This window comes from Bombus bifarius, unplaced genomic scaffold (genome assembly GCF_011952205.1).
Source record: "Bombus bifarius isolate JDL3187 unplaced genomic scaffold, Bbif_JDL3187 scf7180000007974, whole genome shotgun sequence".
NCBI lineage: Eukaryota > Metazoa > Arthropoda > Insecta > Hymenoptera > Apidae > Bombus > Bombus bifarius.
The window spans coordinates 2,401,675-2,418,051 of NW_022884360.1; the positions used below are offsets into that span (position 1 = coordinate 2,401,675).

The window sequence follows — 16,377 nt, forward strand, 5'->3', positions numbered from 1 at the left end:
CAAATGAAAGTTTAGGACAGGAAGAGAAAGAATTAATGAATTAATATAATAATAATTAATTAGAATAAAGAATTAATAAAGATTAGTTTCATATGAATATTCTCTCCCCAGTGTTTTAGTTATAAGCAAGTTTTAAAAATCGTTTAATCCATGGACAACGAAATACTATATAACGTAATACTACAATATATGACATAATACATTACATCATAATACATTATAACGTAATTCTATATAACGTAATACAAGATAACGTTATATACTACAACGTAATACTACATAACGTGATACATTACATCGTAATACATTATAACGTAATTCTATATGAGGTAATACATTATAACGTAATACATTATAACGTAATATAATATAACGTAATACATTATAATGTAATATAATATAGCGTGTTATGATATAACGTAATAAAATACAAAGTAATACTATATAACGTAATACAATATGAATGAGATGTAGAACGTGAAAGGTGCCTAATGAATATTCGGCGCTTTGTTCAACAGTTTATTTATTTGCTTTACTAGCAACTTCACAACTCTCAACTCGCGACTCCTACTGACGACTGCCTACTTACAACTGCTCTTTTGATCCACTTGCTTTCCTTTGTCATCTTTCGATATCCCCACTATGCTCGTTTTTATATCCGTCCGCGGTCATGGTAACATACGCCTTCTGCCCAGTATTTGTACGAAGGGCAAAACGTAATATAATATAACGTAATATAAAATATCGTAATACAATATACCGTAATACATTATAACGTAACACAATGTAACGTAATATTATATAACGTAATACATTATAACGTAACACAATGTAACGTAATATTATATAACGTAATACATTATAACGTAGTACTATATAACGTAATACATTATAACGTAATACAATGTAACGTAATATTATATAACGTAATACATTATAACATAATAATAACGTAATAACGCGGAATTAATTTCTTTATGAGAAATTTAAAAAATTATATTTTTCGGTCTATAAGGCGAATTCTTGAACTATTCAGGAATTAAATTGAAGCTGAAATTCTCAGAAATTATCTATGTAGAATTACACGAAATTAGTGCAGTGCTCTACTTTGTATACAGTGGTGCAGTCTACCAGTGAATCAATGGTACTAACAAGAAGCAAAATTTTAAACTGATTTTTCACTAATTCATTGTATATTTTTAAATATTTAGAATAAATGTTACTAGATAAAAGTATAAAAATACATCATAGATTTTCTAACTTTTTAATGCTAGATTTCGTCTTTGTAAGAGATATATTTGAAATTATTAAACCATTGTCAGGTTCTTGAAAATTTTCAGATATATTTGTGTTAATTGAATTCGTCCTTTCGCTATTAGAATTCGAGTTTTGCAGCTTTGGCGTAGAAGTTCTACCTTTTAAGAGAACTGCTTGCTCTGTACTTTTACTAGCTTCTTTAATAGATATCGAAGACACATCACTAAAATCTGGTAATCCGTAATTACTATCGAATTGTTTCTTAACAGGTGATATTCTTTTAGCAGTATTCATCGGTGTTACATCAGAATTCGATGATGAGCTCAAAGCGCTTGCTTCGCGTGTTTTTTTCAACGTCGTAATCGCCCAACCTAGACCAAGTTTTTTAAGAGCAATTTCCATTTCTTCCGGAGATGATGCATATTTTAATATAGTAGAAGATGGGGTACTTGCTATTTGTGAAACACCCGATAATTCGGAAAAACTATTTGAACTTGTAGATGTGATTTTATCCTTATTATCTTTACATTCGTTATTTGCATCAGTACTAGGATAAAAAAGCTGCAATTCCTCTATCTGCGATGATTTTTGATTAACCGTGTTACGCTGTAATTTTCTATCATTCATCTCCTCGGCAATATCTTCTCTTCCTTCGTTTTTACTTCCCATTAAATTTTGATTTCCTATATTTTTAGATGTTTTGGGTGAATCAAGAAATATCGAGGCCTCTTTTACTAACTCTTTTAAAGATAATTTTGTAACTGAAGAATTACACAACTTTTCTGCACGTTGATTATGTAAATTAAGCGAAGAAGCAATGTGTTCGGATGGCTTTACTATAGCAGTAGATTTCGTTATTTGACTCTCTGCTACCTTCTTCGCTGATAATGGACTTCTGGCATTATGACTTTGACTTTTATTTACGGTATCCGGCGTGTCGAATTCAATTATCGTTGACAATTCATGACCTGATGATTCAATTTCCGGCCTGGAATTCGATTTTATTATAATCGTACCAAAAATGTAAGATTAAATTATGAAAATATAAAAAATATGAAAAAAACAAAATTTTACCTATATGGCCCACTAAGTAAACTCACTGGTGGTTTACTTCTTCCATTAGAATGTGCTAAATTATCTACAGCTTTCGATACTTTTGGATCAGTCAGCATTGGAACAAAATCTTTAATCCTTTTTGACTAGAACAACGTAACAATTGACAATGTATAACTAACTAAATAATTATATATAAGTTATGTAACAAAATGTTGCGCTAACAGACAGAAAAAAAGTTTATTTAAAAAATGTATTCTTCATATTCAATTCATTATGATTTGTTATGAAAAATTAGGCTCCATTCAGTAGTACTATACTTTCAGTATATTGTATTGTATTTAATTATATAAGTGTTATTATTACTAATTAAAAAACATAAGTTATACCTCTTTATTAGAATGTTTCCTTGTAGTTGTATCATTTCTTTCTATTCTGGAAATATTACTTTTAAAACCATCATTATCCGTTGAAGTTTGTATGGAATGTTTTATAGTTGAAATTTCTTTTGATGTAATTAAATTATTATTATTGAAACCTTCACTTTGTTCCAAAATTTCTTTCGATATTTTTTCTATCAGTTCTTCCTCATAATGTTTCATCAGCTTAGTATCATGTTCTGGTGTTGAAGTTAACACTTGGGCTGATTTATGTACTTTGAATCTATTCAACTGAATATTCACTTTTTCCTCGTTTATAATCTTTGGCTTGGCTCTTTCTTTTTCTACTTCTATTTCTTGTTCATCAAGGCAAATTACATTATCATCGGTTGTTGGAGTTACTGTTTGTGTTTCTTTAATTTGATCAGGTTCTTCTTTAATAATTGCCTTGCTTTTAATAATCCTTTGAGATTCGATTAATGTTTTTGCAAGTTGATTATGAATCGCTTCTATATTTTCTACAAGTTTATGAACATTTTCCAGATCAGACCTTTCTCGTGGCTCAGGTAACTGCATCAAACTGGTTTCATCGAGTCGAGATGGATCGATCATGGACATTTCCATACCTAAACAAAATCATATAATAATAATTTTCTTCTCCTTAAACTTCATTACTTAATTCTTAATAATTAATAAAAGTAATATACCTCTTTGTTCATTTCGAACTTTTTCAATAAGATGTGTCAAAGAAATTATTCTCTCAGCGCATGTAGTTTGAAGATCTTCGTACTTTTGTAATATCTGTGGGCAATTTTTTAATGCATAATTACGAATTTCATCAAATTTAGTATGTTCTTGTTTACAGTCTGGATTATTACATAAACAAAATCCTAATGAAGCTGGAACTTTCAAATGTACGTCGTTAATTTTTCTTGATAATAGACGATCATTTTGCTGATGTTGAGATACATCTGTTGATGTTGAATAATCATTTTTGGTAGATGATGACTTGTTGTTAATATTATTATTATTATCATTATTATATGTTTGAGTATCTGTGGATGGATATCTAAGTAATTTTTTAATTCTAGTTAGATCAGGTATATTTGAAGGCATTTTCATGGTACGTGGTGATGGGGTTTCAGGTGTTGATACTGGACTAACATCTCTCCTCAAAAGCCTTAAGCTTTCGTTTGTTGATGAATCTAACAGTTCGAGAATAGAGATATTATTGCTTAACGCTTCAAGTATATCTTTAGGCTTTGCTGGTGGTGGACTAGCAAAAGACGTTGATGAGTCTGAAACATCCTTTATTTTAATTCTTTTTGACTTGGATTGAATCCATTGTTGTTTACTCATAGTGACCTGTTGTTGTTCGTGAGTGCCCGTTGAATAAACCTGAGTACTTTGCGTATTAACATCTACAGCAATTTCTGCAACCGGAGGTGGCTGTACTTTAATATTTAATCCACTTTTATCCACATACATTCTAATCTTTTTACTAGGCACATCTTCCGTACTCGTACACCTTCTTGGACTGCTATATTGCGATTTTGACAAAAATTTTGAATATTTCTTTGTAGGAGTCAAAGGTTTGCATGGACGAGTTGAACATGATTTGTGACACATTTTTGTCGGAATTGGCTTCGATGTTTTCATAACGTACTTTTTCTTTTTGTGCGTTATTTCCGGGCTTTCTTCATCAATATCAGTAATTCCGTTTATTGTCTCAGAACTTGTTGATTCGCTACTGTCTACTCCTGCTCTGATAACCGTAATTTTTGGTTCAATTGGGTAATGGTCTGTAATTGTCTTAATTTCATCAGTAACAGAAGTAGATTCACTTTCCTTCTGTGGCACCAGTTCTACTTGTGTACCTTTATCTTGAGCTACAGTTTCTCTACTCTTATCTCCTGTCATAGTTTGTACAGCAATTTCTACTTTTTTCACAGATATATTACTTTTTTCTTCTATTTTATCCGTTTTATCCTTTTTACTTTTTTCATCAAAAGATGCATTTATCACTGTGATTTCTGGCGATATAGGTTTTTGGATAGGCGCGACTTGAGTAGGTGACTGAGTCTGAACTGATTTATCTCTTTCAAATAAGGGCTTTATAGATGCATTAAAAATGTCGTTTGGTAAATCTGCTCCAAATTCTTGTAATAACAATCGCTTCTGTCTTTCAACCTTTTTTAACATATCTAATATTTGTTCTTCACGTGAGATTCCATTCTCTTTGCATTTGTTTTGTGGAATTTTGCTAGTTTCTGTACATTGACTAAAGCAACATGATTCTTCCCAATTGACACAGTCATCTATGTTTTCATCATGATTTCTTGGTGTAAGAGTAATTTGTCTTTCTACAGGGTACGACGTACATTGTTCTTCATTTAATAACGTTTTTAGTGCACGATTTAATTTCGTTTTGTGTTGGTCTCGTAAAATTTTTCTTCGTTCTTCCTGTACATATGTATCTTTCTAAATAGAAATTGCAAGGAGAAACATTGTAATTAATGAGACATATGTATATGGTGAAACTTGGAACGTTAAAATAAGATATATACCGGATAATGTTCGACTTGACTGGCTTTTAATTTACGTTCTTCATTAGTAAGTTGATCTAAATGTTGCATAAGTGTCTGATAATCCCGGCGTACTTTTTCTCTTAATACTGCATCTTCTCCTCGTTTCTTCGCGCTGTGTTTACGACTTTCTAATAAGCGTGTTTGAGCAGTTTGTGCTCGTTCAATTTCTTGAGCCAAATCCATTGCACTTGGCTGTAAACACATGTTTAATATCAATGAATCTTTTTTTATGTTCCTTTTTAAATTATCATGAATGGCTAAAAGATCATATGACTAGAATGTAAATACAATATTTATTATACTACTTATTGCAAACCTCATCCCATGCTTGTATTTTTTCAACTACTCCAGTTGGTTGATCATACACATTACTATGATGCTTTTTATGATCATATAAGTGTACTTTATCAGTAGCTGGGCATTTTACATATCTTGGTGTTTTTGTTTCTCTGTTTATATATTGTTCACCACTATCAGAAAAATATGATGAATCATCACTAAATGAACTAGAACTATCACTATTAGTAGAATCTGAAGTTGTTTGTACATAGTCATCTGGATTATACCTTTAACATCCAAGATATTTGTTAAACATTATATTCTTTTTAACTTTAAGCATTATAATACATACCTTGTTGTTTTATCTTTTATCCGAATATTTTGAACATTTTGTTCAGAAGTTTTATTGTCAAACTTAAGTTCAGTAGCATGTGCAGTTTGTGCAGGCAATAGTTCTATAACTGAGTTAGGAATAGATTGCTGTTCTAGAATTGGAGAATCATTTTCTTGAATTTCTTCTATTGTTTTTGCCTTCAATTTAACTGGGGATTTAACTGTAGATTTAACTGGAGATTTAATTGCAGACTTAACTGGAGATTTAGCTGGAGAACTTATTTTAATATCATTTCCTACAACCTATAAAAAAGTTCCAATATATATATGTATACTTGACTCTACTGATGTTATATCAAAGTTATTTAGAACTAATATACTTTTATATTGGTTTTTGTCTTCCCAGGTGATTTCTTACAAACATGTTTCTTCATCTTTTTAGATATCTTTTCTTGTTTATTTTTGTCTTCAGTTTCATTCTGAATAGATATACATATAGTATTTTCTTCAGATATTGTTTTCTTGGGAAGGTTTGCTACCATTGTAGACCTAAAGTTCTCCATTTCTCTCACTTGATGTAATCTTTCCTGACGCTGTTGTTGTGTATTATCCATCTACATAGATTTTATTTAATCACTCATAAATTTTATTCTAGCACAATGTATGAATATTTATAAAAATTCTCTATAATGTAACTAAATGTATGAAAAAACAAAATTAAACCTGCTGAATATTTTTCATTTGCTTCATTGCCTCTTTTCCTCTTTTTAATGCTGCTAATTGATTCTTCCTAAATTGCTCCTTGATCAATGCATCATGATCTGGTTCTAATGCAGCAGACATATGTGCTTGACCAATATCTGCCATGTCCTCTTGATATTTCTGTTGAACTTCCATGATTTTTCCATTGTATATTTGCTTCAAACCTAAATTGTCATTATTTTCAAGCTTTCTAAGTTCCTCTTTAGCTATGCATTTTGTACGTTTCAAAAGTCTATCTGATATTTCTTTTGATTGTTGGCGCACCTGTGCAAATTTCTTAAGTGATTCTTCCAATCTTTTTATTATTAATCTTGTCATCAACCATATTAATATTTTATCTACTTTTAATGCAATAAAATAATTACTATAATGTTACAATATTCAATACAAAATATGTATTTACTAACTTATATTTATATCATTAATAAATAAGGATTGTTTCTTTGTACTTCATTATTATTATTATACATCTCATATTTCTATTTCATACTTTTTAAATTTATCTTTTAATTTTTACATAATTCATAATATGTGTACCTGTTCCAAACGTAACCTTCGTCGACGATCACGCTCATTTTTCTTAATTTGATCTAAATCAGATAGTACCATTCTTCCTCTGCGGATATTCAAACGATTCCCATTAACAGTAACATTAATAGACATAGTTTATTCAGGCAAAAGCTATCTGTTATTCAAATAGATCTATTATAAAATATTCCTTAACTCGAATTTAAAATAGTAGGAACGGCCATTCTTACATTCCACCAATCAACGGAGCATTGTTCCTAGTGGTTTTGTAACTGTACATTCACGGCGCCGTTAGAAATTTTTACGATAAAACTTGCGCGCGTGTAATTCAAACATAAATTACTAAGAATTACTGATAACATCTAACATATTTAACGGAATATTATATCTTTTGTCGATGAATTTAATGTTTATAACAAGGTAATATATAACATATAATAAAATCTATGATAAGATTAATTGTCTATGAGAAGGTCATAGAAATAAATATATAATAAAATATCTTATATTCTAAAAATAGTAACTTTTTATGAATATATATATAATTATCATGTATGTTATAATTATCACCTATGCAGACAAGTGCATAGCGTGATATAATTGCTTTTTGTTTCATAACATATATCTAGGGGAATATAATTTCTTGAATAAGAATTCGTGAAGTTACTAAAGAGTAAAGCGTCAGCCTTGTATCTTGTACAGTCGGTATCACGGTCGTTGTCGGTATTGTTACAAACAAGCAATATTCAGTGGCGACTACGTACACGCTTGAGATATACACTTTATCATTCAAGTATCACATATCCTTTGCGCTTCTCAGTGATGAATCCATTCAGGTGATTAATGTTTGCCTAAACAAACCGTAAATCAGCTACGAAAATATTCGCTAGGACAAAAGTTATCGTTTCATTTATAGCAAAGGTGATGATTGTAAAGTGAAACAATCAACGAGGACAAGGAAAGATATCTATATTACCTCAAACTTCTATCAATGTGTGTAGTGCACAATTGTATATTATTGAACTTCCAAAACTTTTTTAACAACGTTCAAAATTGTTAACTCCATATTTATCAATCAGTATTTGCGATGATCTCTGATAAAATTGTCGCATTTATGCTTACAGAGAAAATCTAATAATTGTAAAAAAATGTGTATTATTAAAAAATGTCGATGAAATATTTTAAACAATGATTGTAATTCAGTTTAAAAAAGCAGTTTTAGGGACATATGGTAAGTAATTGATGATATATTCCGTTTAATTTTCGATATTACAAGAGCAGATGCATATCTTGATAAAAAACAATGTTTATCAAGCTTTAATAAGAACTATTTTTGTAATAGCCCTAAACGTGTAACACCTAAACGATAGTGGAGGTTTAAAATATCTATATAATGCAAATTATTGCAACAGAAAATAATGAATCGGTATTGGTTGTAAGTCAAGATTTTGATTTTCATGAAAGCTGTGAATAATCCATTTTGGAACAATGCATAAAAGAGGCATAGTACCTCTTCATTATAAGCTCAGTTGCTCAAAATTTCTAAACAATCATTGTGTTTTGCATGTGTATTTATTTTTCCTTTTATTTCAATCAAATAAAGATATTAGAGGAAAAGGAGAAAACATGTAACCTTATTATCTTCTTGACCTATTATTTATTATAATAAACATAACTTGTATGAAATTAATTTTTGTATCATCATCTAGCTAATCTAAATTTTATTATATTTTGTTATTATTATATAAGAAAATTGAGTTTATCTAGAATAAAAGACTGCAGTAAAACAAATGGTGACATTTCTTCATACTGATATATTCACTTTTGATCTTAAGCTTTCCAAGTGATACAAAACTAATATTTTTGGTACAAGAAAAAATACAGTATAATTAATATAATTATATGATATTATTTTAGTAATATTTCATATTTAAACCATATAGTATATTGCAATATATTATTGGTTACATATATATATTCTTTTACTTTTTACAATTGTTTCAAATTTTCTTCCTCACATACGTTTCAGATTAGAACAATACATGGAATCAAAATGGCACGTAGACGTAAAAGTGAAATGAAATCATCCGTAAAAACATCACTTAAATATGTACCTGTTCGAAAATCTAGTAGACAAATAGCCAAAAAGCAATTAGAAGAAAAAAAGATTAATGGAGATGTTTTACAAATATCTTACTCAAACGACTCAGAAGATAGTAGAAGTACCACAGAATACCAAACCCAAGTACTTCCAAAAAAGAATCAAAATTCTTTAAGGAAGCATAACAAGCATAAGAACATTTCTAATAGTAATGTACTTGCAATTAATGAAGAGTGTTCATATTCCACAACATCCCAGTATAAAAAAGATGCTAGTGAAAGTGATAGTCAAGATGGAATAGACATCATAGTTGATCAATCTAATAAACTTAGTCCTGAAGATGTTCAACAAGTAGTTGTTGGTAATCCAAATAAAGAAATTGTAACTGAATCTGATTCAGCTGAAATCGAAATATGGCCAGAAGATGTAATAGAAGAAACTGTAATATGCGAAGAGATGGAAGTTAAAGAAGAACTTAAGGGTAGTGGTTGCAGCTTAAAACAAAATGACAATGTAGTTGTAAAAGAAGTACTAGTTGTAAACACTCCCTCTTTAGAAACAAAAAATTTTGTAGAATACACTGTGATACAAAATGAGAATGGCATGGAATCCATGTTAATAGAATCTGATTCAAGAAATACACCTACTAATGATTGTTACTGCAATATGCAAAGTGACGTGTGTAATTTACATAAAACAGGGAATTCCATGCCAGCCTTATGTATAGATGTGCCAATGACTTCTAATGACAGAAATAACAAATCAACTAATTTAGAAAAATCATATACTCATAGTAAGGATATAATTAATGATCAAGGAGACCCATATGCAAATAAAGATGCATATACAAAAAAGTTGCAAACTTTATCTAAAGATGATGTGTTCTGTAAGATAGATAACAAATTAGCAGATATGCAAATTAGTGAACCTTCAAAAGAAATACAAAAATTAGTTAATGATTTATCCAATACAGAAAACATAATGTCTCCATTACAAATTGCTGGAAACACAGAAAAGGTGATACCAATGAGTGTTGATGAAGAAAGCAGTTCCTCGATACTAGATAAAATGGAACAACTGCATCAATCAAATAACTCTGCTATATTGGTTGATATTGTAGAGAAAAGTATTACAGAGTTAAATAATGATTCTTGCAATGATAAGGTAGACTGTACAAATCAGCATTTATTAAAATCAAAAGTATTATCAGATAAAAAAAATGGAAATCAACGTAAAACAGTACATTTGCAACAAGTTAATGAGGAATTGTATGGTGATAGTGAAGTGGATAGCAAAATTGATGGGGAAGATACAAAACTATCTAGTAGCAGTGATAATAGTAATGATACACTATTATCTATGAGTAACTGTAAATTAACAGAATTTGATACAAAATGTAATAATAATTCAAATGATATTGATAAAAAGGTTGAGTTTAGAAGCAGAAGTGGTAGCACTGACACAACAGGTTCAGAAAGTGGATCAAATAGTTCTGGTGTAAGAAGGAGTAGTAGAATTAGGTCAATTGGTTTAATGAAACAAAGGTATGTATTTTAATATAATATAAATATGTAAATCATATAAAATATTTTTTTAAACAAATTAACTAAAACAAACAGACTTTCTAATTGTATTATTGAAAATAATATGTACACATGAGTTTAGGTGAATTTAAAACAAAAGGATGATTTGTTTTTATGCCATTTTATAGATCACGAGGACGTGGTTTAGTTATGAAACCTAATGTAGATATTGCAAAAACAAGCGTTCAACAGGAACGAGAAAAAGTAGCTAATAATGTTGTTTCAATTGCTCAAGAAATGAAAATGGATAATATATCTGAATCACAATTAGATAAAGAAACTAATATCAGTAAGACAGTAAATACATTTGAGTCTCTTACATTGCTAGCAACAACTTGTAATACTACAGGCTACGATTCAGATTCCTCTAAACCTGTTAAAGTAAAATCTCGTTGGCGAAGATCAAGTGAACTTGAAATGGGTGGATCAAATACAGGGACTGTATCTACATCAGCAATTGGATCTGTATTTGGAACTATAATTGCAAATATATCTGAATCTGGATCATGTTCAACTATTAAAACCACAAGTGGATCTTTAACAGATATTAATTCTTCAGATTCTCCATCTGGATCAGCAACAATTACAAATTTTCAATCTAATACAGAGACAGAACAAACAAAAGAGGTATCGACATCAGTTAACAATAATAATATTGTGCAAATTCCAAAAACTGTGGGTGCAAGAATTTTATTACCTATGGTTCCTGAAATAAAAGACAGAGAAATGGAAGAAAGGCTAAGTCAGTTTGAATATTTGCGTGAAAATTTATATTTGACAGAAAGGTATGTAAATAGAATACAGCCCATGAAATTATGATATGTATAATAATAATACTTTTAGATACACAAATAAGGAGACGAAGAGAATGGTATGCGATTGCTTTTTAACAGAGGAAGAAATTGAAAGAGGAGAACTAGGTTGTGGAGAAGACTGTCTAAATAGACTTCTTATGATAGAGTGGTACATATTATATATTCATACATTTAAATTAAATGTAAAACGTTAATAAAAAAATAAGCTTTATACAATATGTTATGTATTTTCTAGCGGCCCTCGATGTGTAGTAGGTGATCGTTGCACAAATAAAAGATTTCAAAACTGTGAATATGCAAAATGTGAAGTATTTAGAACAGAAAAAAAGGGATTTGGATTACGAGCTATGGTTGACTTGTTAGCGTAAGTAAGTTTTTTTACAACTATAATATAATAAAATTCTTTATTAATAAATGCTATTTTTAAACATCAGAGGAGAATTTATAATGGAATATGTAGGTGAAGTAGTTGATCCAAAAGATTTTCGACGTAGAGCAAAAGAATATTCAAAAGATAAAAATAAACATTATTATTTTATGGCATTAAAATCAGATCAAATCATAGATGCAACTCTGAAAGGAAATGTTTCTCGATTCATAAATCACAGTTGCGATCCAAATTCTGAAACTCAAAAAGTAAGTATAACTAGTAAAAATAAATTTTAAATTATATATATAGAGCTTTATCTTTATAATTGAAATTTGTACAGTGGACAGTGAATGGTGAATTGAGAATTGGCTTTTTTAATAAAAAATTTATAGCTGCTGGTGAAGAAATTACATTTGACTATCATTTTCAACGTTATGGGTATGTATGTTAATAGTATTTTAGTTGATTAGTATTTTGGTACGTTAATGATATGTAACAAAGTATGTCCCTTGTGCAAAATTTTATCGCACAATTAGCAAAGAGGCACAAAAATGTTTTTGTGAAGCACCCAATTGTCGTGGTTGGATTGGTGAAACGCCTGAGGAAGAAAAAGAAAAGATTGAAAAGAAAGAAAAACGTGAGAAAGATATGAAGAAAAAGAAAGGTGAAAAGAAACAAGCTGATTATATGGAAGATGAAGATGTGAGTAATATAAATATAATTTTTGTTTTTACTAATTTGAACTATTTAATAATTCATTTGATTTATTTTTAATATTATTTTAGTTGGAGGAAGAAATAGATAAACTATGCTCAGGTGGTTTGAAAAATAGAGCCCATACATTGACATTAAGTAGATTAATGGTACGTAGCAGGGAATTAGAACACAGAACACGGCTTTTACGTCTCATACAAAGCGGAGAACAGCCATGTCGAAGATTATTTTTGGATTATCATGGTTTACGTTTGATTTGGAGTTATGTTATGGATATTTCTACTAATGATTCTGATGAAGCACAACAGTTTCGACTAGAAGTTTTGAAAACCCTAAATACACTTCCAATCCCCAATAAAACAATGTTAATGGATAGTAAAATTTATAATGTGGTAGAAAAATGGTCAAGACGATTGTATTTTTCTTTGAGTGGAGATTCTCCTGAAGATGATCAAGGAAAATCAAAATCAAATAGTGATGAATTGCCAATTAATTATGACAGCAATGAAAAAAGAAACTCTTATTCATTGACTGATATAGAAAAACAAGAAAATAATATTGAAATTACTGACATAAAATCTGATAACACAGATCAAAATCTTATTCCTGAATTAGCTTTGAGTCTTTTAGCTGAGTGGTCAAATTTAAAAGAAGTTTTTCGTATACCGAAAAAGGAAAGAATTGAACAAATGAAAGAACATGAGAGAGAAGCAGATCGTGGATACAGAGAAGAATTAGAAAAAGATGAAAAAAGAGGAACGTCGTATGACAGGCATAGATCTGATAGATATGGGAGAAACGAAGTAGAGAAACGTGGGGATAGAAGACGAGGACGAGAATCTCCAGAATCTGAACATACTCGAACAAAAGATAAGAGAATAGAAGAAAGAAGTAGCTTAGTTCCAATTCCGCGAATGACGAAATACGAGCGCAGGCAATTATTTGCTTTAAAAGTAGCTAAAGAGGAAGAAGAACGACAGCGTCGTCAACAGCAAGAATCGTGGCAAGATCATGAAACTAGATGTTTGGCATTAGGTATAGATCCTCATACTACGGCTATGGTAGACCCACAAACAGGATATCCTGTTTTTTACAATCCATCAATTGGACAATGGCAACAATATCCTACACAAGGTTTTAATCCATATATATATATATATTTTTATACATTTATGTTGCATAGTTCTTAAATGATGTAAGTCCAAAAATTTGACTTTATAATGAACAATTTCTATTGGCCTTGAAAGAAAGGATAATTTGTCATAACTTATACCTATGTATATTATATTTCCTAAAAGCCATTGAAATTGACTTACACCATTTAGAAACTAAGTCCATTTCTTCTTATATGATTATTTCATTCATATAAAATTTTATTATATAGATGGAGAAATAAATCAGCAATGTACTTCAGTGTATGTAGCTGGACCACAGGCAGTATCTAGCCATACTCAATCCGGAATGGTACCGCAAAGTTCACATGTCCTAACACCATCAATTTCTTCTGAAATATCACCTGGCATGTCGAGTAACATACCTTCAGGTGTACCTCCAGTGGTCTACACGTTAAGTCAAACGCCTGTATATAATCAAAGCACAACAGCTTATTCTTTACTGTCTCATTGTCATCAACAATACCCTGAAAGCCAATTGCCACTCTCGAATAATTTAGTTTCTAGCGGAACATCGGTTCCGCTCCAAACCGAATCTCTTTACGAACATATTGAAAAGCAGTCAGACCAACAATTTTCTGCTACATTCAGACAATCGCAGCCTGAAGCACCTCCTATAGATTTACCACCCAAATGGAAGAGTGCAACTGATAGTAGAGGCAGAACATATTATTATCATGTAAAAGAACGAATATCACAGTGGTTGCCTCCTCCGCCAGATCATATTGGAGTTCAACCAGATTCGTCATCGACTTCAGAATCTAGTGAAGAATCTAGTTCATCCAACGAAGAAGATGAAGAAATTGACGAAGACAATAACGAAGAATCAAGAAACGAAGAGTTAAGCTTAAATAACACTTTGATAGAAAAATCATTAAATGGTTCTAAGCATAATGTACCTAAAAAAAGTGCGGTTCATAATATAAGCGGATGTTCAGGTCTTTTTCCGGAAGGCAAGAAAAGAAGAGAGGGTTTAGTTCAAGAAAGAATTATTAGCGTACGTTATATTTCATGTTTTTCCTTTTTATTACAATTAATACGTATTTTTGTATTCATTCTTACATATTATGTTTGTATATTTTATAGCCACGTCGAGAAGAAGACCGTATGGATCACAAAACGCACAAAGGAATAAAGGAGAAATTACGACGTCAAAAAGAAAGAGCCAAGTTTAAAGAACACGTTGAGAAAATACGAAGACATCGCCGTAGTAACAAATCTAAATCGCATTCACGACATAGTTTAAATAAATTACAACTACCGTCGTCTGATTTATCCACAATGTCAGAGAGAAAGATTAAAGATACTTTTAGGATAAATATGGCGAATGTCATGGTACATTTTTTGAATCCGTATAGGAAAAACGATTGTAAACAAGGTAGAATAACAAATACGGAAGATTTTAAACATCTTGCTAGAAAGGTACGTTTGCAGAAGAAAATCTTTTTAAATAAATTTTTTTACGAATTATATTATTTTTTTTAAGCAGAAATGTTAAATTTAATTTTTTAATAATCTTTTCTGTTTTAGCTTACACATTTTGTACTTGCAAAAGAATTAAAACACTGTAAAAGTGTTGATGAATTACAATGTAATGAAAATGTTAAACACAAAGCTAAAGATTTTGTACGTAAGTATATGAGTAAATTTGGCGCAGTTTATCAGAAAAGCACTGATGAAGATTAATTATGTAACTTATGACATGAAATTGTTATTTATTATACGAATCCTTCACTTTGAACATTGTAATATATCTACTAAAAAAAATATATCCAAGTAATGCCTGTATGTAGATATATATATCTGTAATTATCATTATTGTAATATAGATGAATTTGTACATGCTTCATAAACATTCTGGTAATTTAGCCATTAAGAAATTAGCAAATTTCTAATTTCGTACATTCAATGTATAAACTTTATATTTTCATTTGGTAGATAATAATATGTATGTTATATCTTTAAAAAGAAATGCATTTTATGTCCTGCTATAATGTACATCTTGCATAATTATATTAAGTATTGATTTTGCCTTTAATTATCAGTTTTAAAAAATGACATTAAATATTGTATTGTGAAATAATCAATATCAAAAGTCTTAAATATTGTACATAATTATAAATTGTAAAAGAATTTTTAACTGTTTCATAAAAGTAAGTTGCAATTATTATCTTCTTAATGTGTATAAAAAGCAAATGAAATTAAAAATAATAAATTTTGCATTTACAAACTTATTTTCTATCTATTTAAAACTTTATGTATTATAGTTTTTTAGACAAGAACAATATATGCAAGTTTCAAAGAAAAAAATGTTTGAATAAAAAAAATTATTTATTATTAATAGGCTACAACTTATTGAAGTTGTTTCTCAGAAGTATTGTTTTCAAATACACCAAAAAGTTAATTTATTTCTTATAAGAAAATATTTGTGTAGAGATTATT

At 29.7% G+C, this 16,377-nt stretch overlaps 2 protein-coding genes across 6 annotated transcripts; one reads left to right on the plus strand and one right to left on the minus strand.

The window, feature by feature from the left end:
* The first annotated feature begins 1,123 nt into the window (after positions 1–1,123).
* On the plus strand, positions 1,124–16,169 carry LOC117216888. 5 transcript variants are annotated; one of them, XM_033464029.1, is made up of 13 exons: positions 7,837–8,016; positions 8,097–8,411; positions 9,210–10,825; positions 10,993–11,649; positions 11,708–11,827; positions 11,915–12,043; positions 12,114–12,315; positions 12,390–12,487; positions 12,586–12,751; positions 12,835–13,897; positions 14,148–14,932; positions 15,022–15,357; positions 15,466–15,677. In XM_033464029.1, the coding sequence occupies exons 2-13, from the start codon at positions 8,409–8,411 to the stop codon at positions 15,619–15,621; spliced, it is 5,331 nt and encodes a 1,776-aa protein (XP_033319920.1). In that variant the 5' UTR covers positions 7,837–8,016; positions 8,097–8,408; the 3' UTR covers positions 15,622–15,677. The 5 variants fall into 5 exon arrangements, with proteins under 5 accessions (XP_033319924.1, XP_033319923.1, XP_033319922.1 ...); XM_033464033.1 differs by lacking the exons at positions 7,837–8,016; positions 8,097–8,411 and adding an exon at positions 1,124–1,144; XM_033464032.1 differs by lacking the exons at positions 7,837–8,016; positions 8,097–8,411 and adding an exon at positions 7,577–7,600.
* Positions 1,164–7,414, minus strand: LOC117216889. The gene is made up of 10 exons (XM_033464034.1): positions 7,190–7,414; positions 6,614–6,916; positions 6,271–6,504; positions 5,910–6,193; positions 5,595–5,844; positions 5,258–5,470; positions 3,398–5,171; positions 2,700–3,316; positions 2,332–2,456; positions 1,164–2,245 (listed from the first exon to the last, which is right to left on the minus strand). The coding sequence occupies exons 1-10, from the start codon at positions 7,313–7,315 to the stop codon at positions 1,246–1,248; spliced, it is 4,926 nt and encodes a 1,641-aa protein (XP_033319925.1). The 5' UTR covers positions 7,316–7,414; the 3' UTR covers positions 1,164–1,245.
* Positions 16,170–16,377: the final 208 nt, after the last annotated feature.

Bases quoted from the DNA above. Each gene is read 5' to 3' on its own strand.
- LOC117216889 (XM_033464034.1), bottom strand. From the start codon at position 7,315: ATGTCTATTAATGTTACTGTTAATGGGAATCGTTTGAATATCCGCAGA. The intron at 5,845-5,909 runs GTATGTATTATA...TGGATGTTAAAG, and splicing joins ATAAAAGATAAAACAACAAG to GTATAATCCAGATGACTATG. The intron at 3,317-3,397 runs GTATATTACTTT...GATTTTGTTTAG, and splicing joins AGTTCGAAATGAACAAAGAG to GTATGGAAATGTCCATGATC.
- LOC117216888 (XM_033464033.1), top strand. The intron at 10,826-10,992 runs GTATGTATTTTA...GCCATTTTATAG, and splicing joins ATTGGTTTAATGAAACAAAG to ATCACGAGGACGTGGTTTAG. The intron at 12,752-12,834 runs GTGAGTAATATA...ATATTATTTTAG, and splicing joins ATTATATGGAAGATGAAGAT to TTGGAGGAAGAAATAGATAA.